At 43.1% G+C, this 25398-nt stretch overlaps 1 protein-coding gene across 6 annotated transcripts; it reads right to left on the bottom strand.

Annotated features, from left to right (window-relative positions):
* Positions 1-1248: 1248 nt before the first annotated feature.
* Positions 1249-23874, bottom strand: C4H14orf180 (chromosome 4 C14orf180 homolog). 6 transcript variants are annotated; one of them, XM_068399137.1, is made up of 7 exons: positions 23820-23874; positions 20236-20414; positions 12517-12617; positions 11593-11700; positions 7727-7853; positions 5804-5830; positions 1249-3110 (listed from the first exon to the last, which is right to left on the bottom strand). In XM_068399137.1, the coding sequence occupies exons 4-7, from the start codon at positions 11608-11610 to the stop codon at positions 2908-2910; spliced, it is 375 nt and encodes a 124-aa protein (XP_068255238.1). In that variant the 5' UTR covers positions 11611-11700; positions 12517-12617; positions 20236-20414; positions 23820-23874; the 3' UTR covers positions 1249-2907. The 6 variants fall into 6 exon arrangements, with proteins under 6 accessions (XP_068255238.1, XP_068255237.1, XP_068255239.1 ...); XM_068399136.1 differs by lacking the exon at positions 23820-23874 and adding an exon at positions 22252-22321; XM_068399138.1 differs by lacking the exons at positions 11593-11700; positions 12517-12617; positions 20236-20414; positions 23820-23874 and adding an exon at positions 10190-10336 and having other exon boundaries at positions 1249-2955; positions 3040-3110.
* Positions 23875-25398: the final 1524 nt, after the last annotated feature.

The raw sequence follows: 25398 nt of genomic DNA, 5'->3' as shown, positions 1-25398 counted from the left end.
TAGAGCTCCTATCAGCTCTTCCAAACTCACAAAGGTGACACATCTGGAAAAGCAGCATTGAATAAGAATAAGGAGAAATCCCATCTGGCTCACAGTGTTGAGGACAGATCTGTGATAGATAAAGAACCGAAAGAAAGGGCAGAGCAGGAAAAGGGTGTGGGGCTGTGTGTGTATGTGTGTAAGCAAGATGGATGAATGGGAAAAGAGCTTCAGTGGGAGAACAAAATAGAATAGGTAAGTCCACAGTGAAGCCGTGCAGCAGTAATTAAATGCAAGCACAGGAGCTGGGATTTTTTTCTCCTGTTCCCAACCTTGTTATTGACCCGCTTCATTCACTCGCATAGATGCATTGGCTTTCTCAGCTTCAGTTTCTTCACCTGCAAAATGCCACCACTCTCCCAGGAATGGGGTTTAGCTTTTATTTATTTCAAACGTTCTGGCTTTGTAGCAAATTTGTTTTGGCTTTCTGCAGCCTGCCACATATCTGACTGACTGCAGTAAACAATCCTGACCCAGGAGGCCTTGCAAGGCCGTGGTGAGTTCTCAACAGACAGCTAAAGTGCTGCTTTTGCCCATGTCCAAAACTGTCCCGACCAAAGCCTAGACAGAAGCCGAGAATAGCTGTTCCTCTGCTTAATTTCCCTGACAGCCCTGATGTGATAGTTGTTCTCACTTGCACTGATAAAGTTGGGCCCCAGCAAGGAGAACGTGGCCATTTTCCATTTAAAGCAGACCTGGGGGAAAGGTGTTTCCATGTCCATCTCCTGGGGACCTGTGCAGGGAAGTGACACGCATAGGGACTTCACACTGCCTCCTCATCTTCCCTCACAGTCCTAATAGGAGTTCCTGTTTTACCTTAACCCTCTGGCTTGTTTTAAAGTCACCAAAACCAGGATGCTAACATTCTGGAAGGGTTCACTCTACTGCTCTCGCTCTTGAGATTGCTCTGCTCTTGTCATCTCAGGTTTTGCTTTCTTGTTGCAACGTGCCATGACTTGCAGTGAGGGAACCACCCCTTCAGAAAAGGCTCCTGTTTTGAAGGGGTTAGTTGCTACGTGATGGGAGGACGTGTCAGTCTACATCAAAAAAAGGAAGACAACTAATTTGCCAAAGAGTTTTAACATGAACATTAAAAAGATCATAAACATTAAAAATGAAAACAGAAGTTGTAATGACCCCTTGCCCCATGCATGCACTAATCCAACCCTTTCATCAAAGATTCATCAGTACACAAGTTTAAAACCTTTCTTCTTTATTACCTAAACAGCAGGGCTGAGATGGGGGAGAGGGAAGGGAAGCAGCAGTGAAACTTAGCCTCTGATATGGGGTACATGAGCGATTTGCACAAAGAGCCACTGAGCTAAACGCTCCTCCTTTGTCCCAGACCGGCAGCGTGTCGAATGCAATTGCTGTGGCCTTCGGCATCTTAGGAAAAGCATGAGAAGGGCCGCTGAAGTCACTTCTCTCCATCTCTGACTGCAATTTTTTTGACTCATCCTCAATCAAGTTGCTGCCCACTCTCCTCTTGAGAGAAGGCTGCGTAATGTGTTTCTGTTTATCCTCTGGCTGGTTAAAGTTCTTGGACTGCTTGGAAGAAGATTGTTTGGGCAGAGAGGTATGGCCCTCTTTTGTAGAGAAAAACAATTAAAAATGAAGCACCATTTTTCCTGGGTTGCAATGGCAGGGGAGTTTGAGCCAAGGCATCTCTTCCATCTTCGCTGCAGTGTTTTCTTTATCTTTTTTTTTTTCCTTTTCTTCAGCTTGTACAGGTTCTGATGTCAATCTTATCATACCAAATAAACCCAAGCACACTTCAGGTGTTACTTGACCAGAATCTAAGGCCTAAAAATCTGATTGTACTGGTTTTGTCTAGGAAGAAAACATAGCTGAAGCTCATAAGCTTGCACTTGCTTGTTCTCCTCTCAGACACCCAGGGCACCGTTCCTCGTTTATTGCATGGTCTCCATTAAAAAGAATCCCTTCAGAGAGGTGCATACTGTGGTGGGACAATGGAGGGATAATGGGGCTTTGCCTCCCACACCTTCATAAACAGTCTGTATTACTGTTATATAAGGCCTTGAACACCCAGGCATGAATGCATAACCTCTGACTGAATACAAGCACTATCATAAATCTTGTAAGCTCAACTCATAGGGTTTATGGACTGAATCAAACCCAGAGGATTAAACTACTGATTTGACAATTAGCCTGGGATTCAATGCTGCTATTTATTATGTTAGGCAAATAAACTATTTACTGTTTAAATGAGTTTTCATGTTCTTTTTCACACTTGGGAGTCAAATAAAGCATTAAGAAACAGCTTTTGCCCATGGAGGAAAAAATGTTGAAGGGAAAAGAAAGCCATTTGCTGTGATTTTACTAATAAACATTTCAGGTGTATAAATATAGCAGCTTGGCCACCAGAGCAGTGTTTGTGCAATAGCTCAGCTTTATTTCAACTTTTGCAGAATAACTCTTAGGAGACTTGAGGAGAAAGATGGTTTGGTATTTAAAGCCTTGACCTGAGACTCGGGAGACTTTTATTCAGAGTTTGCTGCTGCCTGCACAGTTCAATGTATTTCTCTCTCTACTTCTGCGCCTCATATCAGCAGTTTATAAGCTCTTTGGGGGACAAAATTCAGGTACTTGTTTGCTGTTCAGGATGATGAAGCATGAGTTTGATAGGACCTCTAGGTGCTACTATGATTGACCAGTAATGTGAAAAAAAAAAAAAGAAAGGAGAACAAGGGGCTGCTGGACAGTGCACAACAAGGGTGGTTTTCTTGCTCTTTGAGGTGGGATCCTCGCGTGTTCCCTGCATGTGGCTGGAGTAGACTGAGAGCTTTGCGCTGCTGCATGCTGGTTAGCAGTGCTCTGAGATGTCTGTCAGGCCGAAGGACATCATTGCTACTGCCTCGTAAACCAAGTCCAGCATTTCTGAGCAACGTGTCTTATCTGAAGAAAAAAGATAACAAGTTGGGATTGAAACTCCTCCAGGACTTTGACGTCTTGCTTCATGCTGGTGTAGTAGAGACTCACAGCCAGGATCAGTACTGCACAAAATGAGAGCCACAGGAGCACAGACAATCCAGATGATGACCTGTCATCTACTGAACGGTGAAGAGGAGAAAAAATAAAGCAGTATTATTTGAGTGTCATCTTAAACACTTCCCAAATTTGACCCCCTGCTGATGCCTTTGTCCCACAGTTCTGGGAATAGCAGGGAACACAGGGCTTTGGTTTTGAGTAGTTCCGTAGGCATCAGTTAAGTGATAGTGAGTCACACCTCCCGATGGAGGGTGGTGAGTATAAAAGATCTCACCTAATGGAGCATTTAAAGAGTTCAATTATATACAATAAGAACAGGATTACCTAAAGCTAAGTGTTAGGTTAAATGCTAGGAGAATATTAAGCTACCTCGTCTAATTAATGCTCACAAATATTTTATAAAAGACAGAAGATCTAGATTTCTGTCCTTTTTTTTTTTTTTGTTACTCTGCTTCTTTGGGGCTCCTGTTAATTACAGTAAGAACCAAGACAGCTCTATTAACTGAGAGGCATGTTTAGAAAGCTGTGGCAGGTTTAACCTCTCTCTAAGTGCTAGGTGTGCTAATTACACTGGAACATCCTCAACACTTGCCTTTAAAATACAGTTCAAGGATGTTTAAAGTGCCATAGATCAGGCACAGTACACACGTGGAAATCAATGGGCTACATTTAGCTCACCAACATCTGTACCCCAGATCTTGCATGTGTGTATCCATCACGGGCCTTGGGGATCCAGTTTGATTCAGATCTGACTGCTCTGTTTGACTGCAAGGCCATTGCACAATCGGTATTATTTTACAAAGCACTTTGAGTATTAAGCATGCAGTATAAAGCCAAATTCACGCCTGAATAAAAGCCCTCAGTGTGCAGCTATTTTCCTTATGCACATAATCAATAAGGAGATAAAAATGTGGTGTGTATTATTATGGGTAAAGGGCCAACATTAGCTGTAACATATTTAAATTAGCTTCTACTATGAGCCCTGGAGTACACAGCAGTCAATTAAACTGTCATACAGATGTACAGAGAGGAAGGTAAAAGTCATAAAACCAAGCAAGAAACGCATAAAAATGTATCAAAAAGTGTATGGGGAAAAGGTAAAATGTTAATAGGCAGTCATTTAATAGCTAACCAGAAACCAAATCAATGTCCCATAATAGATCTGAGTGAGTTATTTGCAGCAAATAATTTATACATTTGAATTTAGCCCTTCTTTCTGTTTGCAAATTATCCATGAGCAGACTTCAATTTTTATAAATTTGTTTATTTGGCATTATTCTATGAGTGGTTTATATGAAGGTATTTAGCCAGGGAATTACCACTTTCTGCTTTTGCAGAGGTTTGTGATTTGGAAGTTAGTATTTCCCTTGTGTGATCTCCCACACCACATGATACAGTTCTCGACTGTGTGACCACCAGCCTTTCAAAGCATGGGGCCTGGCTGACAAGCATAGCTGGTAACAGTGAAACTTTTCTGTGAAACCTAAAGAGCTTTTTACATCAGTCCTTTTCTATGAAGTGCTTATAACCTTTTTCAGTCTTGTGAAAGTTACTTTCCATGTGAAATTTCTGGGTGATCTCAAATGCAAACTTGGCTTTTCCTTATGTCCTCAAGATTAGGGAGTATGTTCAGTTCAGGAACAGAAAGTAATGTGGGAGAATAATGCCATCCACAAAATAGTGATGAGCTATGCTCACAACAGCTTCAGCACATTTCTACAAGTATGTGCTTAAATGTAAGTCTGCTCTTTTCTAGATCAGAAACAGAAAATTAATGCTTAAATTTGTTAGTTGAATTGTTTGTTGGAAGAGCACACTCAGCCCTAGCCATGTGCCTAGTCTAAGAAAAAGGCAACTCATCTGAGAAAAGCACTGGACCGGGATACAGGGGATTTTGGTTCAGTTCCTCCCTTGGACACAGATTGCCACTGTCACCTGAGGGATATTTGGTCTTGCCTTTTCCACCTGGCTCTTTTCTGCCTATAATACTGTGTTCCTAGCCCAATAACTGCCTCAGCTGGTGCTGCCATTGGCATGAGTGTACAACCCCTCTTCCTGGGCAATAGCAACAACTAGGGGATATGGGGACATTTGTTTCATTTTGGCCTCCCAGCACTATGGCTCTGTGTGTCTGTGCATGTGTGTGTGTATACATACATGTATGTATGTGCCCATTCCCCCTTACTGCATTGCATACAGCAGCAGCTGGATGTTGGCTGGGGCCTCTAGAAATGTTCACCATCATAACAACATCCAGATACACACATTTACTTGGGGGTCTGTGAGGCTGGTTGGCCTCGAATATCCTTGCAAACAAAAAAAGAAAAAACAGATTATTTTTATTATTCCTACCCTGCTGCCAGCATATAAATGAATTGTCTCTTCCCCACATATGAAAGTCAGCAGGGAGAACTATTGCTTCGCTTGGGGTGCTTCGCCTGCATATCTTAGTGAAAAACCTGTACCTATTCTATTGCCATAAAATATATTAATTATATTTAAATTAAAAATAGCCTCAGGGATTTCATTTTTGTTTCCACTATTTGTCTTACTAGATGTCTTGTTTAAAATACTGCACCAGACCTCATCAACTCCTTGTGCTTCGTATGCTGAGAAGAAAAATCAACAACCACTGACAGTACAAAATGCTTTGTATACGGAGGATGTATTTGCACAGCGCATCCCAGCAGCCGCAAAGCAAACTCAGGTTAGTGCCATGGAGGGCTCACAGTTATAATGTGAAACTTCAACTTACCCACTATGTAGTCACAGCAGGAAATGGCTAGAAAACAGAATGAAAATGTTCTTACATGCCTGGAAAGTCCTCTTTGCAGCAGATAAATAAGAGAGCAAGCACCAAGCAGTGCCTCTGAAATTGCCTGTTGCCTTAGAGATGCTGGGCTACCTTTTATACCACTTTTATCTGTACAGATTTATGCCCAATGAGGATCTACCTACTCCATGCAAACATGCAGATATAGGTGCACTTCAGAAAAGTGAGAAAAAAATTATTGTTTGAGGCATTTCAGAGACAGAGATTGTTACTGTTGCAGGGATGGCAGGAGTCAGCGCTTGCAAAAAAGACCTCTCTATTCCACACCATTTCTAGAAGGGAAAGGATGTAGACCAGCAGGCTGAGAGAAGGATGAAAGTTAAGAAAGCAAAGCTCACTGTCAGAGGCAACTTTCATCCAACAATAACCTAGAACTGCCTCCACTGGGCAGCCGGGACCCAAACGCAATCCAGGATGAAAAATCCAGAGAAAGGAAAAATTTCAGTGATGCCAGCAACCTTCATCTTACCAGCCTCTACATTAAAACATTTGCATGGACAAACAGCAAATTGTCACAAGCTGTTTGCAACACAGAATACTAATTATGGGTCAGGACATTTCTCATGTTTTCATGGAAAAGAGTCAGAGTCTTCTCCGTCCTTGCAGCTCCCTGGAGCTCAAGCATGGCTGTGCTGAATTCAGAGCCAGTGAGAGATGAACCAGGTCCCATGAGCTGGACTGACTTCAGGGTTACCAGTGCTGATGTGGGGTATGGACCCTGGCAGGGAGCTGAGGGAGGTGTTACATCTCATCAATATCCTGCTCCTGATCAGTCAGATTAGCTTTGGAGAATTTAGGGCTGACTCGCTGAGTCTTCCCAGGAGTTCAGTTTCGCTGGGAAAGCCCAGGCTGTGACAACAACCTTATCAAGAAACAGATTTCACTCCTGCATTAGGAGGCACCAGAAACAACGTGTGGCAAAACCAACACAATGTCTGTATACAAACACAGTAGTGGATGCCAAGCCTTGTTTTTAGAAGCTGAGAAGCAGTCCAAACAGATGGCTGACATAGAAATTTTACCATTCTGTTACCTGTGTTTTTACTGACTGACATATCAAAACCATACAGTTTTAGTTTCCTACCAATAATTTTTCCCCTACCAAACTTTTCTTACTTGGGTCAGTTTGTGAAAGTCAGAATGAAGCAGCAGTTTTTATTTGGTTATGAATTGTATACAGCACATGCAGAGTGCAAACTGGATCCTGTGCTAGACCGCTGCTTAAGGTGACTCCCGGTTGACCTACCTGCAAACTGTTATTTTGGCTTAAGAATGAAAGACCAGAGGTTGTGTTAGCTGTATCATTCCCTGGGTGCCCTCATTGGCAGAAATGGTTACATCTGGGCTGCTTTAGCCCCGGTTGGTCAGCCAGGCTCAGACCTTTACTATTGCATCCTGTGGCATGCATGCTGCTCAGAAACATGAAAGGGTTGGCTCCCTCCCCGCCATTGCATCCTAGTTACCCAGAATGACATAAACGTGTTTAAATTTCATCTGGGATGCTTTTCTATGAGTGGAAGCATTGTTCTCGGGTAGACCTGGGGCTGAGCCAAACCCGTGGTCTACAATGATCCCTGTGGGGGCTGACTCAGGAGTTCACCGCAAGAACAACCCTGAGGCTGCTCTAACGTGATGCAGAAGCCTGTCTCCTCTGAGGGCAGGCAGGCAAATGGACCAGATGATACAATTCTGCAAAGCACAGAGCAAAAATTGTCTGTCCTCTGCTCCACACTGAGCTCAAAATCACAAATAACTTTATCAGAGGGGGAAGCTGACGTGGACAGATAGGGTGAATGTTAAAAAGCTAGAAAGGTCATGCCAAAAGGCTTAATAACTTGAGCGTACCATGTTCAATGACTTCTTCTGGTTCACGAAATCGAACCCTTCTCTCTGCTTTCCGCTTTTCCCCCACAGCTTGGTCCACAGGTGGCCTTTTCCTCAGTATTGAAGGAGGATAGCTATTGTCATCAGTCTAAAGAGTTGATCAAAACACAAAACACATGGCTATTCAAACTGGAGTAATGCATCTGGTTGAAGCTTTGAGCTTTTGTGGCTATGTTACTATGTCCCTCAAAGGACATGATATGAAACGGATCTGTTTTGACATTTATAGTCAGACCACTGTAATATTTATAGCAAGATAATATGGATATTCCTTCATTGTCATAGATCTTCAGTACTCTAAAGCTGTCTTCTCAAGAAAAAGGTTGGTTAAAGTAACAGACAGCAAAGTGTTCAGAAAGGATTTCTCTAAATCGGAGTGAACAGTTATTGAAGGTGGCTGCTCAACAGCCCTTGGGTAGACAGACATAAATGTGATAGGGAATATATGAACAATATCATTTGGAGCACCGTTGAAATCTTCTTCTGAGCTAAGCAGCTCCATTCTGAACGCAGTGTTGCCACTTCAACAACTGAGACTATGCAGCAGTCTCGGGTTTGGACACTGTCCGGATGGGTATGAGAAGGTAATTTGTTTGCACTTCAATATCACAATTATGTTGTTGCTCTGGTTTTCGCTTGGAAGCCACACTCAGTCTTTGATAATAGAATCAGATTGCTCTGGATTCTGCCAAATGACAAGAAACAGAGCTGCAATAATAGTAATAAGTCCCTCTTCTGCATAGGAATGGTCCCACAGTCAACTCCTCAAAGTGAATCCAAAGCATCTTGGTTCAGAGACACTCATTGTCCTCTGAAAGTGGAGAGCAGATGGCAAATTTTCAAAGACCTAAGTGGGTGGCAGAGGTTCTCCACATTTTATTTATACTTTAAGATCGAAGTCATCATCTCTAACCCTTTCTCCCCCTTCCCTCTGTTCCTCTGATAGGTAAAGGGTATTATTTCTTAGGTGGTCTGTTTGCGCCTTCTGGTCACTGTCCCTGCTCCTTTTTTTCCCCTTGTGTCATTTCCCCACTCAGTGATTACACACTCCTTCCTCCATGTTTTTCTTCCTGTTTTAATCTTTCTATTCCTCAATGCCTGCTATTTTTGCCCATTTTTAGACTCAGATACCCTTGCTCTACTCACCATTTCATACACCCCCTCCTTGGGCTGCAGAGGCAGGATTAAATCCATTAACTACAGTCTGTGGGGGTCAGACCCCAGAGTACGGAAGATAAGTAGGTTTCCCTACACATCACACTCTGGATAATCTCACAAAGGCACATAACATAGCCATCTGCAACTGCCATGGAATTAGGAATGTCTTGAGCTTTGATATCTTCTCCTGAGTGATTTACAAAACAGATTTTGGCTTAACTTATCATTGATAAGGATACTTTCTCTGAGCTTAGGGTCATACAAGCGTCCATACCACTTCTGTCTCATGACTGGGGACAGTGTGTGTTGGAGCTCTGTTTCTTATTCAGCGGCTCAGAAGCTGGAATACCCACCCAGGGTATGGGAAACCTGGATTCAACTTCTTTCTAAGTCCAAAGGAGTATGAACCCACATCTCTTATGTGCATGCCCTCATCATCAGAGCTATGGTGCACACGTGGGAGCAGAGAATCTTGGTGTCGGCCACTGAAGCTGTCTTGCTTGGCCTCAAATAATTAAATATTCATTGAGCTAAAGAAAGAAAAAAGGAAGGAATGACTTTACAGCCTGGTGTTTGGGTGCTCCCTTGGGGGTGGGAGAAGTCTGCTCCTATCTTTGCTCCAATGAATACTTAATATGAAATACTTAAATATTTATTGGAGCAGTCACTGGGAACAGGGTCTCTCATCTACCAGGTGAGTACCCTAATGACTCTGCTACAGCCACACACACCCACACTTTGTGTCATAATGAATATTTAATTACTCTGTGTAAAATAAAACAGGTTTAGGAAGACACAGCAGAAGAAGCCCAGCTCAGACTAGCATTGGTTATAGCTTTAGCTGGAAGGGCTGCTCCCATGGTGCAGCCAAGGAAGCTGAGCCTTATATTTGAAGAGATTTATAACTCTAACTTGTCCGTATGAGCTTTTCCAAACAGCTAACAGTTACATCACATCAGAAGAGAAAAACATTAAACAACTAGCTGGTTGGGTAGCACCTAGACAAGGAAGACCTTAAAAATGAAGTGACATTTACAATATTTACTAGACTTTAACAACTTATAGAAATCAAAGTTACACAGTGTCAGGAAAAAATTATGCATTTTCCCCTCAGACAGAAACCCGGTGTTAACATACACCGTGACAAGAGCTGGAAACTTACCAAAGTGCTAGTCGGGAAATTATATGCCCTTAAAAACAACCCATTCGTGAAAAGCTCCGGGTGTTGGACACAAGGATTCTATTGCCCATCAAGAGATTACTTACCGGTAGCTCCTCTGCACTAGGATCAGAAAGTGGGTCTGGACATATTTGGGACATGTACTCTGGATGCCAACATGAAGCCTCCAACATGAAGCTTTGGTTGGAAAGCTACTTGCTCAATAAAATGAGAAGCACTAGGGGAAAGTGTCTGGAGATCCCTCTGCAGCAAGGACTGAGCAGGCAGTGCCACTGAGCAGATGGGAACAGCAGCAAATGACAGAGGAGTGGAAAGAAGAGTTTCCACCCTTCATACCAGTGTTGGTTTGGGAAGGATGACGTTACTTGAAATGTACTCAACAGCCAAAAATAGCACATAGTGATAATACTGATTGTGCAGCTGGAAAGCAGGGCTTTCCTGGCAACTGGAAAGGGGCTGAACAGAGCAAATCACAGATAAACACCTACATGTTTATATATGTAAATGTGAAGTCAGGGCTTTTCTTTTTGTAATGGTTGCTGCATTTCTGTGATCATGTTGATCTCCTTTCCAGAAGCCATTCCCAATCTCAAAAATCTTGCAAGTGGGATTGCTTTTAAACCTTTTCCCATTCATAACATGTGGGTAAAGCCACCATGAAATGATATAGATGTAATGGGATCACATATATCTCTCTCCAGTACAGTTATGACCTCTCTTTATATGTTTTACAAATTAGATCCATTATTATAGTAATAAAGTGGGATTTTAACATCAGACATTTCTACAGATATTATAATAAGATTATTGATAGGAAGAGAGGTGATTTACTGTTCAAGAGGCTTTAACAGCCCCTTGTCAAATGCTGAAGGCTGGTCATCATCAAATATACAATTTCCAGGCAGAAATACCTGCCATGACTGCTGAAATATGGTGGTTTACTGTCTCTACAAGCACAAGCTTGAGATTTTTTTGTTGTTCTTTTCCTGGAGCTATTTATTTGCTATGACATGCCTAAAGTACTCCAGTTTTGTGTTATTTTCCAGGTGGTTGGATGGATTGTCCCTTGGCATGCTCAGACTGGGGCCCTCGTTTTGTACTTACCCTGTGGAGTGAGGGTTGCAAGATGCTTACATTGGCACTAGGAACCAGAAGGCACAGCAGCTCTGTGGGCTTCACTATTTTAATCTTCCTTTCAGGGATTTTGGGAGTGGGTGAGTAGATGGGAAGCATTGAGATCCTCCCCCAGAGAAAACTGGGCCAGTAGAGCAGGAAAGGCATGTGCAGCTGATGTGGGGTCAGCAGCCCCCTTGAGCCGTGCTGCCCTCCCGCAGCTCAGCCTCTGCACAGGTCTGCAGGGCTTGCAATGGCTGCTGTCTTCAAGCCCTTCCCTTTCCAGCCATGAAAGCAGTGTCAGCATGGAGAAAAACACAGGGGCTCTTCACTGAATGCACCATATCTAAAAGCTGCCTGGAGAGAGTCACCTTACCTTCTGCTTCTTGTACATTGGAGTGATGGAGGGTTTTTCCTCATGCTGCTAACGGCTCACAGATGCAGGGCTTGTGAAACGCTCTCAAAATCCCCTCTCTGGTGTGTCCTGCAAGTGTTTCACAGCAGTTATTCTGGGATACCTAAGCTGAGCTATTGGTGAGAAAAAGGCATTCTTCAAAACTTCGCTCTTAGTATATCCTAGGCAGAAAGGTGCCAAAGCCTTTCAAACCATGGTCCCTAGCTTCTCCTCTGGTTCCTCCTTGCTCCCATTGTGTTAATCACTTGTTACTAATTAATATAAGAAGGAATTTATTTGCCTGCTTTGGCCTGGAAAACTGGTGTAGGTGGGAAAAGGAAAGATCCAAACTCTAGTCTTCATCTAGCCTTCACTTTCTCTATATGTGAATTGTCTCATTTTATTTTATTAGTGGCATCCAGCAAGGTGCTTAAAAGGTCTTTTGCAGCCTCTTGCTCCTGCAGAGAGCAGCAGTGAGCTCGTGAGCTTTTAGACGTGAATGAAAATCCTTGTTCCTGTCTTTTTCACTGAATCTGGTTTTACTGAAAGAAAGTTCTCACACTTTTCTGAACAATCGATCAGACACTTTTTGGTACCTTCTTTAAAAACTCCGAAGAAAAGTTGAGGAGGGGGGTGGTTGTTTTCAAGAAATGGACATATGGAGACAACATTTCTCATTTTTGATGCCAGAAACCATTCCTTTTTCAGTTCTAGATTCCCCTTAAATGTAAACAATCCTTCTGTTCATTTGATTGAAAATAAGTAGGGAGCTTATAAATGTTCTAGTGAAAGATTGTTATCCAAATGCTAGAAAGATCATTTCGTAGTGCCGTTCTCACTTTTATCCATAATGTGTTAATTATTCTGATAGTAATGGTTGTAAATGCTTGAATAATTAGTAGTTACCTGGGCACTCAAGTTCCAGCAGATAAAGATGTCAGGAGTGCAAATCTCATAACAGGGAGAGATCCATTCCTACTAAGTGCTTTTGATTGCAGTTTAACAACCTAAAATGGGATATACATTAAGAATAAAATACAGTTTAATGCATGAAGTGAAGGATTCCAGGAAAATAACTTCACTAGCCTCTGAAATCACTGGTAATAAATGATGGTTACAATAGTGGGATAATTTCTGCTTTGGAAGCTGTAAGAATTTCCTTTAACATTGCCCTTCTTTTAAAAGCAATTTTTTATCTAAGCTTTGATCTCATTTCAGGCAGCATATGTCAGAAGCAAAGCTGGACAAAGAATTCATAAATGAATTATTTAGCTGATGAGTGTCACCTCTATTTCTTTCAGCTAATTGTTCACAAATAGATAGTGACTTTTGTGAACTTATTCATTATTCAGATTTATTCAGTGGATAATTGCTAGGAGTAATTCTTTGTCTGTAGATGGCTTGGAAGCATTTTGCTGTGAACATTTAATAGTAAAAATCTATCCAGGCTTTCAATATAAGACAAACTAAAAATATCTCTAACTACTGATGGAGTCCTTAAGCACGAACAATATACTGCAGTCTTAATGAGCAATGCCAGCATTTTCAGGAAGAACTCCATTACTTCCCATGGTACATAGGAGGGAAAGCAAAGACATTTCAACTATCTGTGTAGTGCCGACTTTGAATAGCTCACATTGTATATGCAAATAAGTTTTTACAAGAAAAGGGTTGCTTAAGTGTTTGCTCAGCGGAAAAACAAAACAAGACTGAACAAAACATGATTGACTTCCCAGTGAATAAATATGAACAGTCCACACAAAGGAACTAACTGCACAGCCAGTATTTTCCTGCAATACCCCAATGGAAGATGTCTAGGAAATAAACATAACATGATAAAACAATTTTACGCTCAGAGGATAGCTGTGTAACCATATGAACCCTTTTTCCATTTCCTTCTGTGGGAATAAATATTTTAGACAAGCAAAGTACTTTGTAAATGATGCCTTTGTGGGGATTTGTCTGGCCTGGTTCAATTATTTTGAAACCTAGCAATTTTCTCATATCATTGAATCTGGTTTTATTGCAAATAGGGTCATAGAAGTAGTCACTCATTGCGATAATGGACTTAGTTTATCTTAACTATTAACACTTCCAGTAGGCTTACACGCACGTATATATTCAATATTTATGGATACGCACAGTGCATATATATTAATAATGAAGTAACTTTATCTCCAACAATCTGAAAACAAAATCACGTAATACCATACAGTGCAGGGTGCAGTGGTAACTGGAAGCAGCATATCAGGATAACAGAACAGAAAAGGAATAAATAAATTAGAAGGGAGTCTTCCATATCATCTTCAAATTCGAGAGTGTCAATTGAGCCTTTGTTCAATATTCCACCTTTCGTGGTTCTGTGTGCTCTCGATTAATAATTTAGAGATGCGCCTTTTGGCAGCAAGGTAAGTTTTGTGTTTGCCAGGAGTGATTTTTCCACCAGTCAGGGAATACCTCAGGAAATAAAAAGGCAAATTGCCCCACAGAACATAATTAGCTGTGTGCCGCCTTCCTTTTTCTGCCTCCGGAGAAACAGATTTACTGCTGAAAGGTGTGGGACACCCATGAGGTGTCGTATGGCACCATTTCTGCTCCTCATATCTTCCAGGGAGGAAAGCACTGTATAAATCCCAACCTCAAGAGAAAAATCAGCCCTTTGAACTGTGTGTTTCCATATGTATTCCATGACTAGAGGGGTCACTGTTAATCTCTCATCTGATGGTCACTCCAAAATGGGACATTTTTGTAGAATTGGGGAAAAAAAAAATCAGAAACAGAGCACAATGGAGACAGAGCAATGAATGGGAAGATGGTCTGATAACTCTTGGTGTGTGTAAGTAGCTAGGCTGAAAGCAATCAGTTTTCCTTTCTGTATATTTGTTAATTCCTGTGATGCCCAGTGACCTGCATACCCAGGTGCATTTGCCCCCAAGGAATGGCACTGTGGTCAGCACAAAGCACGACACCAACAGTCCCTGTGGTGCTTCATGAGGGACCCACAAGGTTATCCTCCCAGTGAGACCTTCTCTTCACCCTTTATATGTTACTACCCTGTGCTGGAAGTTTTCAGGATCACACAGATCTATAAGCTCCCCTTTGATGCAGGTAGGCAGACCTGGGGCCATCCATCCAGGAACTGCAGGCCTGGATTGCTACTGTTTGCAAAAATCAGATTAGGCATGGTAATACCACGTGTGCCATCTGATCCAGCACAACAGAACTCATTTCTGAAGGCAGAGCCCTGGCTTTGTTTCTGGATATAGCAGGTACTTCTGAGTGATGATCATCTTCCTGGAGCCGTGACACCAGTTTCAAATCCACAGCATGCAGGGGTTTGTACTGGTTTTGAACTGAGTTCTTCTCTAAGGCAAAGACATACACAATGAGCAGAATGTGTAGTAGGGTTTTGCATTGTAGTGACAACATCCTCACTGCAGGGCAGTGTGATTTCTGCTCTATTGGGACTGGCTAGAAATGATTTAACTCTGCTGAGGAACTTGATCTCAATTCATCCCTGGCATGAATCCCTTGACTTATAAAAGACACGGATCCCTCTCCATTTCTTAAAATTGCCTCTCTTGTTCATGCGTCTTTCCAAGTAGATGTTACAAATAACCACAGAGTACTTGTGATGATATACAGTAAACATGGAGAGAACTTCTGGGCTGCTGAAATGAACTTTCTAAATAATTACAGAATGATTCCACATCCATTTCATAATTAGACTCCTGAGATTACAGCCAGGCTATTATTTGTGATTCAAGATGCATTTTTATTTTGGAAATGCCCCATAAGCCATTAGATTTATTCCACCTGAGGTTTTCTAATTAGTTCTGTTCATCCTGCCACTGGGATCTAAAATGTAAAGGATGTATTGATTGAATAAGAGTTACCAAGTAACCAAATGCTAATATCTGCTGTTGGCTCACTGTTTCCACATCAGCCAGTCCTGTTGATGTGGAATGGAGGAGATGGACAGGGCTGCAGTGAGTGAGGTCATTCTGAGTCAGCTTTTATCACATGCTCATCGTATTTTAGGAACAGAAAGGAGTGGAACTGGAACCTCTGCTTAAATCATCCAGGCTGCTGTTGATGCCAGGGCTGCCACCAGCTATGAGATGAATGAGAAAGATGAACCCACTGCCAGCAAGTGGATGGCTGAGCTGGCATAAAACAGAAAGGGAGGCAAAAAAAAGGCATGAAAAGGAAAACCATCAGAAACAGCCAAAATAGAATTATCTTCAGGAATTACATTTTAGCAGTAATCACTTTGTGCTCTCGTGTTGTTTGGGGCTTTCTGTAATGATTCTTCGTTTCCTCAGGTGAATTTTGGCCTGAGGAGAATTCAGGCTAGAATGACTGCAGGGTATAGTCTAAAAAGAGGATTATCTGCCTTGTCTAAATCCCAGATATCAAAAGGTTCCTGTTGTCTTCTGCGAGCCACCAACTGTCCTTAATGGATTTTAGAAACCTGGTAGCCGTTAATACCACAGTGGTACTGAGAAGGACAGCAAGTGGGACTTATGGCAATGGGAAGAAGCCAAAGGAATCATAAAGCACTTAGATGCAGGCGTGATTTGAAGGCACTGATGTAAATGCTCTTGAGCTCCATTTACAGTGTCACCTTGGAAGGGGATTAGATTAATGACATGAAAGAAGAACAGAAAAATGGAGAAAAAGAGCAGATTGAGGAGTGAGAAAAGCCCAAATGAGTAAAATATGCATGAATTGGAAAGAGTTTGGACGGTGATACTGGATGACGAAGAATATAAAAAGCAAGCAGCCAATCCTGCTGTCATTGGCAGCTACTTTACATTAATGTTAAGTCTATTAATGCCAATATTTGTTCTGGATTTAATTTCTTCTAATTAGTGTGTAAGTCGCTCTCCTCCACCTCTCTAAGCCCTGGAGGCTGGTATTTTCAGAGTAAAACAAGTAGGTTTAACAAAGAGTAATTGGTACAATTTCCAAACTGGCCGAGTGCTTCTGGAGCCTATATTCAATCGCATCTCAGTTTAAGCTGAGGCGAGGAAACAAAGGAAGGGAAAATTCAGGCAGCACATCAAAGAAAGCTTGTACACATGAGGATATACAGATAAGTCAGGCTGAAAATGTTAGGTTTTGCGCAGGCAAGATGAAGATTTAAGTTGTGCTTTTGTTCCAAAGCAGAGCATCCTTCGGATGCCAGCAGGAGTGTCGGAGGGACCTGCTCACGCCAGGGCAATTTGTGTCTTAGAGTGGTGTAGTTGAGAGCAAGATGGGCTTTCACTGGAGAGTGTGGAACTGGGAACCAGCTCTGATCCCTGGAAGGTTTGGATCAGATCCTTAAAATGAGATGCCATGAGGAGGCAGCTTGTTGCTAGCTGCCTTGTAACAGTCACTTCTCTCTCTCTTTCCCCCGCCTTCTCTCTCCTTCATTCTTATAGAAAATTTGGTCCGGGACTAGGAAACCTCTCAGCTTAAATTAATATGTTGGTTAGAACCATCTCTGTTTCAACAAATGTGCTTTTTCTGATGTGGAGTGTTTGCATCAGCATATTTTTCATCATCTCAAATGTATGAGCCTTTTAATCAGTCTCCTCAATGAAACAATGGAAATTACATTGCCTTTTCTTTTAAAGCTAGACAAATGCAAAGGCAAGGAATTAGCTTCACAGGACAGCTACGGAGATAGTGAATTAATAGCGTCTGAAGGGAGGAGAATTTAAACTGAACTCTTGGTCTATCATATGATTCTGGCTGTGTGGCTGTTCCCTGATAGAGGCAAAACTTCTGGGCACAGAGAGCTGGTTCACTGTTTTGCATTCTCTCTTTCATGCATCATACCCACTCTAGCAAGAATTTCTGGGAGAAGCATTGAGACTGGAGTGTTCTTATGCTCTCTACCTAGTGTTAGCATTTCTCTCTGTGTTTTGGAGAGCTGGAAAAAATTAGATCCCTTTTGGAGAATACTGGGCCAAAAGGCTCTTTCCTGCTCTAAAGTGAAGATGATGGAAAGGTGATGCCACCACTCCTCCTTCCCCGAAGAAGACCTCTCCTGCTTCTGTGACTCCCTTGAGGCTGTTGAACTAGAACTCCTTTTCCTGACACTCCTGGTTGTGGCAAGATTTGTCACTTGCTGCATGGATAGTGCCAGAGCTGGGAAATAGTCTCAGCTTCTTTGATGGACATATTTAACAGTTCAAATAAAAAATTATTAGCAAGGGACACTATGAGACTTCTTTATAGAAAAGTTGCCTTCTGTTTGACTGACATATTTTGTTTACAAGTCTATTTTTGTACAACTTTTCCAAAAGAAAGTAAAAGGACACCTGGTTGCTCCCCACTCCACAATCAGGGATGCCACTGAATCCAGTGAAGAGTTCTGCATGTGGAACCCAGGCAGGATTTCACCTTTGCTGCTCACACCTATGGGACTGATAGATCTCTGTTAAATGAGCAAAACTTATCTCTGTTAGGGCACTTTGCGTCAGGCTGCCTTTCTACTTACACCCCTGCAAAAATATTACAGTGAATGGAAATTTCTTAGTGCATGTGTAATGGATTTGCTCTTTGATGAAGTACTATGAAACACAAAGACTGGGGCAAAGTACTGTTGATCCCAAAACAGATATTGAGTTTCTTGTCTGACTAGAGCAATAATTTCTGTCTTCCTCTGGTTAAAGTAACGTTACTCTGAGGGGCACAATCTGACTGTAACTTTGGCACTCCACTCTCTTGCGCTATGGCTTTACTGGCTTCTGCCAAAAGGCCAAGTAATTTCACCTGTCACATTCCCATTGCCTTGTCTGCTACCACTAGCATACTACAACAGGTGAATTTCCAGCATTTTGGCACTCCTGATGCACTGACACACAGCATAATCTTCTGAATAATATACTCTGGTTGCAGTACACGAGTGAATAAATTATCTGTCTGTTTCACACTTCTCTTTAAATGAACTTTCCTCACATCCACCCACCTCTGCACGACACCCAGTTCCCATTTCTAAGCAGTGGTGGCGAGCCTACTCCCCACCTGCTCCTCCAGCCTGTGTTCCTTCAGGCTGTGCTGGGTGACTTTACCTGGCATTTGTCACTGTGGCAGCAAATGCTGCAGATCTGGCTGCAGCCTGCTACCAGAGAGTGATGGGTGAACCAGGTGCTGAGTGCCTCTCCCATTTCAGATACGTGAGTGTATCGAGAAAGACATGCTTTCTTGAGGTCAACAAATTTTCCTTGGATGCAAAACATGCCACTTGGCTAAAATGTACAAAAAGCACATCTGAGACTAGAAGAGGAGAGGTTTTCCTCAAACTAACCCAAAGGAAGGTGGATCCTGGAGCCACCACTCTGTCACGTCTCTCAGGAGGATCTGGTGTGAGCCAGCACCAGTGTTGAATAAGGAGACCAAGTAAGTTCCAAGCTAATCAAAGCTGGTGGATTTGCATGGCCATGATACACTATCTGTTTTGTGCTCCCCTCTGCTATTTCAGAAAGGATACCTTCAGTTCCTTTGCGTTTACCAAATAGAGATCAAACACCCACAGGACAGCAAAGTGGCACCACATCCTTTTTTTTCTGGGAATGTGCAGCATAAATAAGCAGTATAAAGGAGGAAAAAGAAAGGGAATTTGGAGAATTTGGAGCAGGTGGCACTGGTGATTGTCACCTTTACTTGTCAGTTCAGAGTCAGATTTTGGTGCAGCATGTAGTGGTAGAAATGGGCTGGCTCTGGAGAGGAGAAGCTAGAGCTCCAGTTTACCAGGCATCCTCAGTCCTTCGAGCCACTTGCTTACACAGAAATCTCTTTTACAAACTGGGGGTGTCTTGAGGATGAATTCCCCCAGATCTTGGCTCTGCTCAACAGTCCATGCAGTAGTAGCTCTGGCCCTGAGCATGTGCAGCCAAACCCCTCCTATCTGAAATCTTTGCTTTATTTGCTTCCCAGAAAGTAAAGCAGCTGCTCCAGGATGCATATATAGAACTTTGTAAACTGAGATATTTGTCAAAACCTTTTTATTGTGAAATATTCCCATCTGAATAATGACTCATTCACTCTATGTGCTTTATACGAGCAAAATGGAGGTTAATTCCTGAGTTTGAGAATGGCATTAGGAAGGGAACATAGAGCTTTCCTGATCCACACAATGTTAAGCAGGTCAGACCTCCTTTCTGGAGGTAAAGTGGGTTGTCTGGGGTCTGAAATGTCTGCCTTGTTTTCAACATTAATGGCAAAACAGGCTCTAGAGGAACAGGTTATCATATTGTTTTTATATTGATTCAATTCTAAAAAATCTGCTAAGAGATTTTATTGCAGCTCCTAATAATGGTTATTATTGATCATAAATAATATGCTCATTTTCATAAGTCTTGTTTAAGACCAGGACTGTATAAGAGCTACAGACACTGACTAAGAGACTGTTCCTGCCCTGAAGTCTGTATAAACTGAAGGAGCAATGACAGTTCACACCATACTAAAGATCTGGCCCATAGTTTCCAGAGAGTCTGAATATACAACATTAGGGAAAAGAAGCCAAGAAGCTGCAGAGCTTTGACAGAAGTAAGTTAAGCAGTTTTATGATAGAGGCTCTCTCCGCACTGGCTTATGCAGGCAAGAACACAAAACCTTTTTTAGACGTACCTGTTGGTCATGATGAAAAACGTAGGCAGCATCTCATACTGACATGACTAGTTTGGGAGGCCTGCTCAGAAAAATCCTTCATCAGAGCAGCAGCTGTCTCCTTCCCCTGAGCAAATTCCTTTAAAGCTGTCAAAGATGCTGTAATCAGACTAGGTCATCAAAACCGGGCCTCCTGAGGACTGGAAATAAGATCCAGAGATGAGCATTCAGCTACATGGGCAAGGTCTAAAACACTAAAGTTTCCATTGAAATTAAATGCAGGAACTGTAATTGCTGTGAAAGAAAAGCAAAGCAATCACTGGGAGAGCCCGAAAGCTTTCAAACTACCTCCTGAAATGATGCTGGCTGTAAAGCAGGGATCTATGTACTGCATAACAGAATCTGATAGCAGAGCAAAGCTTTTACTGGGAAACCAACTTAGATAACTACGGGAGCATTTGCCTGTGTGGCTCCTGGAGCTAAGGCAAATTTTAAGTGAGATTTTGCCACGCGGTTGAGCAGTTTTATTACCAAGTTAAATACAAAAAGTTAATAAAGTAATAAAAATGGATTCTTTGTCTTCTTGATTTCATAACATGAAGCTGTGGTCAATATGTTTAATAATTTGTAAATAGAGTGGAACAAAGCTCTATAGCCATGGAGACAACTGAGAGGGGATTGCTGTGCATTTGCACCCTCTCTTGTGCTTGCATCAGCAATTTTGCAGTTTTCCATAAATTGTTTGTCACTAAGGAAGAGAAAATAGACCGAGTTCCTCTCTGGTGCAAAGTTTACTGCTGTTACTGGAGTTACATCTGGGATAAATTTGGCCTGGATTTGACTAAACCCAGTCAAACCCACTAAAATTAAAAGATATCAGTATATTTGATTTTAGCTATATTTACAGTATACTGTTTACAGCGTCTCTGATTTTAGGTGACTCTCTGCTTGTGGAGTAATTGTACAGCAAATAGATCAAAATGTGTCCTTGATTCTTCTCCAGTGCTTTGGCATTACACTAGATACTGGTTCTCAGCTCTTTCCTATTGCTCAAATTTAAAAAAAAAAAAAATCATCACAGTGCATGGTGCAAATGTTTGCATAACTACAGAAAAAAATGAGAAATAAATACCCTCTCTCCTAGGCAGGAATAGCTGGGGAAAAATCACTGATTGATTTGACACTTGATGCACTCACAGTCTAGCCAGCCCTTTGGTGCCGCTGGGCTTACAGCTGGCCAGGAGGAGCAGGCAATGCCCTGACCGCTGCTGTGGGCACAGGTGAGGGGAGGAGAGAGCGTGCCAGGCTGCCCAAACTGAAACCAGCAGCTGGTATTTAACAGGGGAGGATCTCCAGGGGAAAAAAAAAAGAAAGAAAATGAAGGTAATATGCTCCACTGAGCTTCAGAAAAAGATAGTCGGAGGAGAGGTTGCTGAAGCACAGGAGCGGTGGAGGTATGTTGTGAGGGCACGAGTATCTCTAAAGCAGTTTGGGAGACACCACAGCAGTAAGGCATGGTGAAAGCTGGTGCAGGAAGTAGTGGGCATCACTGTCAGGAAGTGGATCATTAGGAATAGCGAGGAATCCATTTGCCATTTCTGATTGCTGTGTTCATCAAAGTCTCCAAGAGTGTTTCACCCAACCGTCTCTGTGCTGCTTTTCCCAACTGTCAGAAGGGGAAACTGAGGCACCAGGTTGCAATGTGACTCTCGCAAGGCCATTCAGCAAGCCAGCAGCAGAGCTGAGTGCTGGGGTCAACTGACTGCTCATCATCCCACCTCCCATGAAATCCCCCGCTACCTGGGGCAGGTGAATGCTCTGAGATGCTTCAACTGAAGTCTTCTGCAGGCTGTGTAGCTCACAACTATCCAGGGAGAGCATGCCAAGAATAATCAGGCACAAAAACTGTGGGAAATGCTGCTGTAAATCCTATAACACCAAAAAGCCACCCTGTGAAAGTTTTGCAGTTAGGCAGAGCAGAATATGGAGGAAGTAGCAGAGAGGAATATCACAGTATATATAAAGCCATGTACTTGCCTGAACCCTCTGGAAGAACAACACCCACCACAGGCACTGTGCTTGAGTGAGCCGCAGGGCTTCCTCAGCTGTTTATCCTGGTAAAGGATATTTAACAGCCCAATCAACTGGCTGAAGCTCAGCTGAAAAAAACACAGTGCCAAAAGCATGGGAGACGGAGCCAGTGCAATAAACACAAGGCTGCCTTGATTTTTTTCTGTGTCTAATTATATATATATTCAGGATTCCTGGGGCTCAATTATAACCTTAAAGTTGCTTTTCCTTCCTCAAAGGCTTTGTCCCTGAGTTAAGCAACTAAGAACAAAACAACAAGTGTCTTTACTCCACAGGTCTTGTGCCATATTATTCCCGTATCAAATCTGGCAGCTTCCAGCCTTCCCAACACTATAATTAGAGCATCTTGCAGCCATCAAAATAGCAGTGACCCTTGCCGCAGTGCTGGCCTGCCTGCTTTGCAGCTCTCATATGTCACGCACGACAGCTCCTCACCCATGCAAAGCAAGTGTGTGGAGGGGACGGGGGTTTTGCATTTTGTCTGTCCGTGCCTGGCCTTCACTCTGAGCCCACATATCGCCTTGGCTCCTGCACACCCTGCCCTGTGTTATAGGAGGCTCACAGTGCTCCATTTTGCTGCTGGAATGGGGGAGCTGGGTGAATTGGGGAGGTGGAGGAAGGAGGCACTTTAATTTGACATCCCTTCACCCGGGCACCTTCTTGAATTAGTGCATGAAACTCAGCTCTTCTGTCAACATTTCATTTGGGTTTGATATATACGAATGTGCAGGCAGGCTGTGGCTGACTGTACAGGCTGCTGATTTAGGGAGAGCCGAGACCCCAGGATACATTGGCACAGACTGGTTTCCTTCAATTGGTCCTGTTTGTTTGGGCTTCCAGCTCCAGAAACCCCTCACTGAGCACTGGGGAGCTCCGGTCACCTCCCGGGCTCCCTGCAAGGGCTGGGGAGAGAGGAAGGAACAGAGGGTTTCCCTGCCAAGCAGGGATTGCTGTGTTGTGGGTTGATGGGCTACACTTGCCCTCAATCTGCTTTGAACAGTGAGGGGGATTCAAACTGCTCTCGGTATTTTGCTGAGTTTCATTTAGAGGAATTTATCCTCCTTAGCAAATGGGGTGAATAAGCAGCCAGAAGAGGCGTAGGCAGTCCCAGATAGCAGTTATCCCATCCTAAGAGCCCTAAAGCAGGTGAGCTAATAGCCCCCTGACAGGCTTTCTCCAGGGAGCCAAGGTGGCTACCTTAGATCAGGTATCTGAGTGGTTGAGAAGACACGTGGACTGGGTCCCCTTCTGCGTGGGACTGGACTGGCCTAAGGAGCCAGTGTCCGTGGTTTCACTGCTGGGTGCACATCAGATTCAGCTGCCTTGGGAACCACAGGCTGCGGGGGGTTGAGTACTGTGCTGCACTAGCAGGGGAACTAGGCATGAACCAGGACTTCTGTTTTATTCCCACCATCTTATCACACATGGGTTATTGTGCTGTAAAGGCAGCATCCCCTCCCTCCCTCCCTCCCTCCCCCTTCCTCCCTCTCCTGCTTCTTCCCATGCTCACCAACCTAAACAGGAAAAGCTGCAAAAGGTCCAGCTTCATTTCAACTCCTCTTCATTTCAGCCATCTGGCAAAAGTCAGCAGCAAATCCACACTCATCTGGATGGAGTAAAAGCACGAGCGCTTTCACCCGGTGTAGGATTTCCTGCCCCTCCAGAAAAAACTTTCTCTCACTAACTGCAAAGTGAGGATTCATCTGCTCTGACATTCACTGCCATGCAGATACCCCCACCTCAGTACATGACCTCAGCACATGACCTCAGCCTCCCACCACAGTCAAGGGGGACAAACAAGTGCTTTTAGGGGCAATTCATTTACCCTAATTTAAATTCTCTGTCAGCAGCAGCAGAGTCCTGTCCTGGAGGTGCCTGTTCCTCTCCCCTTATCATGAAGCTCTGACGCAGATGCCTCCACCCAGCCACCTGGATCACACACACCCTGTGCTCTGATAGAGAGATTTTTTGTTTCCTGAAGGCCAGAATGACATTTTGATACGTATTACTGGGAGGCATGGGAGGGGGAGATCCCTTCAGGGTGACCTTGCACTGAATGCGAGTTCTCTACAGTGAGTTTGTTGGGCTGCAAGGGGAAAGACAAGGAGGATTTACCAGAGTGCAAACTAACCCCCATATCAAAGTCTCAGCACAGAACTACCCTGCGTCAGCACCTCTTTACATCTCTCTCACTCTGTAACTGTGTTTCAGAGAGTTCATTTTAAATGTAAACCAAGGCTCTTCCCCCTCTTCTGAAGTCTCTCTTTGTTTACCAGACCATAATTTGCATTTTCTTTTACTTTTATGGGAGGTTTGGATTTCCGTGTATGTCAGCAGTGTACAGAACAGACATCTGAGTGGGTGAAGTGGAACTTTGATTTATTGGAGGAGAGTGCATTATCAGTAAATTCAGGGGACTAAATCTGCCATAGAGAGGACTTCTTTTGTTTCCATCATCAAGTCAGACATTACATCCTGTCAAACATCCCAAGAGGCACTTTTGCTCCAGGCACCAGAGGTAATAACTCTACTCAGAAATTCACTGTATGCTGAAGTCTTCATCTTACGAAGCCTTCAACCCTTGTTCAAACACAGGACACAAGTGAAAGAGAGAAAAAATAGGCATTAATCCTTACTCTTGCCAGCCCTGTGATATTCCTGTTCTTTCAGTGCAGGCTGTGAGGCTCTTCATCTGAACTTTTTACCCTGGTATGATCCCATGGCTGAGGGTGGTGTTGCACAATGAAATTTTCGGATTTGAGTGCGGTGTTACAGCATAACAAACATCAGCTGGCAGCACCCTGTCACTACTGTGATTGCTTCATCACCTTCCAGTCCTCAGAATAACTATAATGCTTATTATTAAAAGAGGAATGGATCCTCCTTCTTGCCTTTATCCCTCTGCCTGGTGAGTTATGTGATGGAGAGGTGCCCTCTTGCTCTTGGGCACTCTGGCATTGTTCCTGGTAAGTTGGCTCAGCATGGTGCTCATTGCCCTTGCACAGAGAGGGAGATCATGGTCAGATCCTCTGCCCCAATGTCTCTGCTTCATTGACACCACTGCTACCTACAACACTAACACCATGGAGGTCA

The sequence above is a fragment of the Nyctibius grandis genome, chromosome 4 (genome assembly GCF_013368605.1).
Source record: "Nyctibius grandis isolate bNycGra1 chromosome 4, bNycGra1.pri, whole genome shotgun sequence".
Taxonomy (NCBI): domain Eukaryota; kingdom Metazoa; phylum Chordata; class Aves; order Nyctibiiformes; family Nyctibiidae; genus Nyctibius; species Nyctibius grandis.
Note: the sequence above shows the minus strand (reverse complement) of the source record. Positions and strands in the feature narration are given on the sequence as shown.

Bases quoted from the DNA above. Each gene is read 5' to 3' on its own strand.
- C4H14orf180 (XM_068399134.1), bottom strand. From the start codon at position 10,276: ATGTTGGAGGCTTCATGTTGGCATCCAGAGTACATGTCCCAAATATGT. The intron at 7,854-10,189 runs GTAAGTAATCTC...TCAACTCTTTAG, and splicing joins CTAGTGCAGAGGAGCTACCG to ACTGATGACAATAGCTATCC. The intron at 3,111-5,803 runs GTAAGTTGAAGT...TTCACCGTTCAG, and splicing joins CTGCTGTGACTACATAGTGG to TAGATGACAGGTCATCATCT.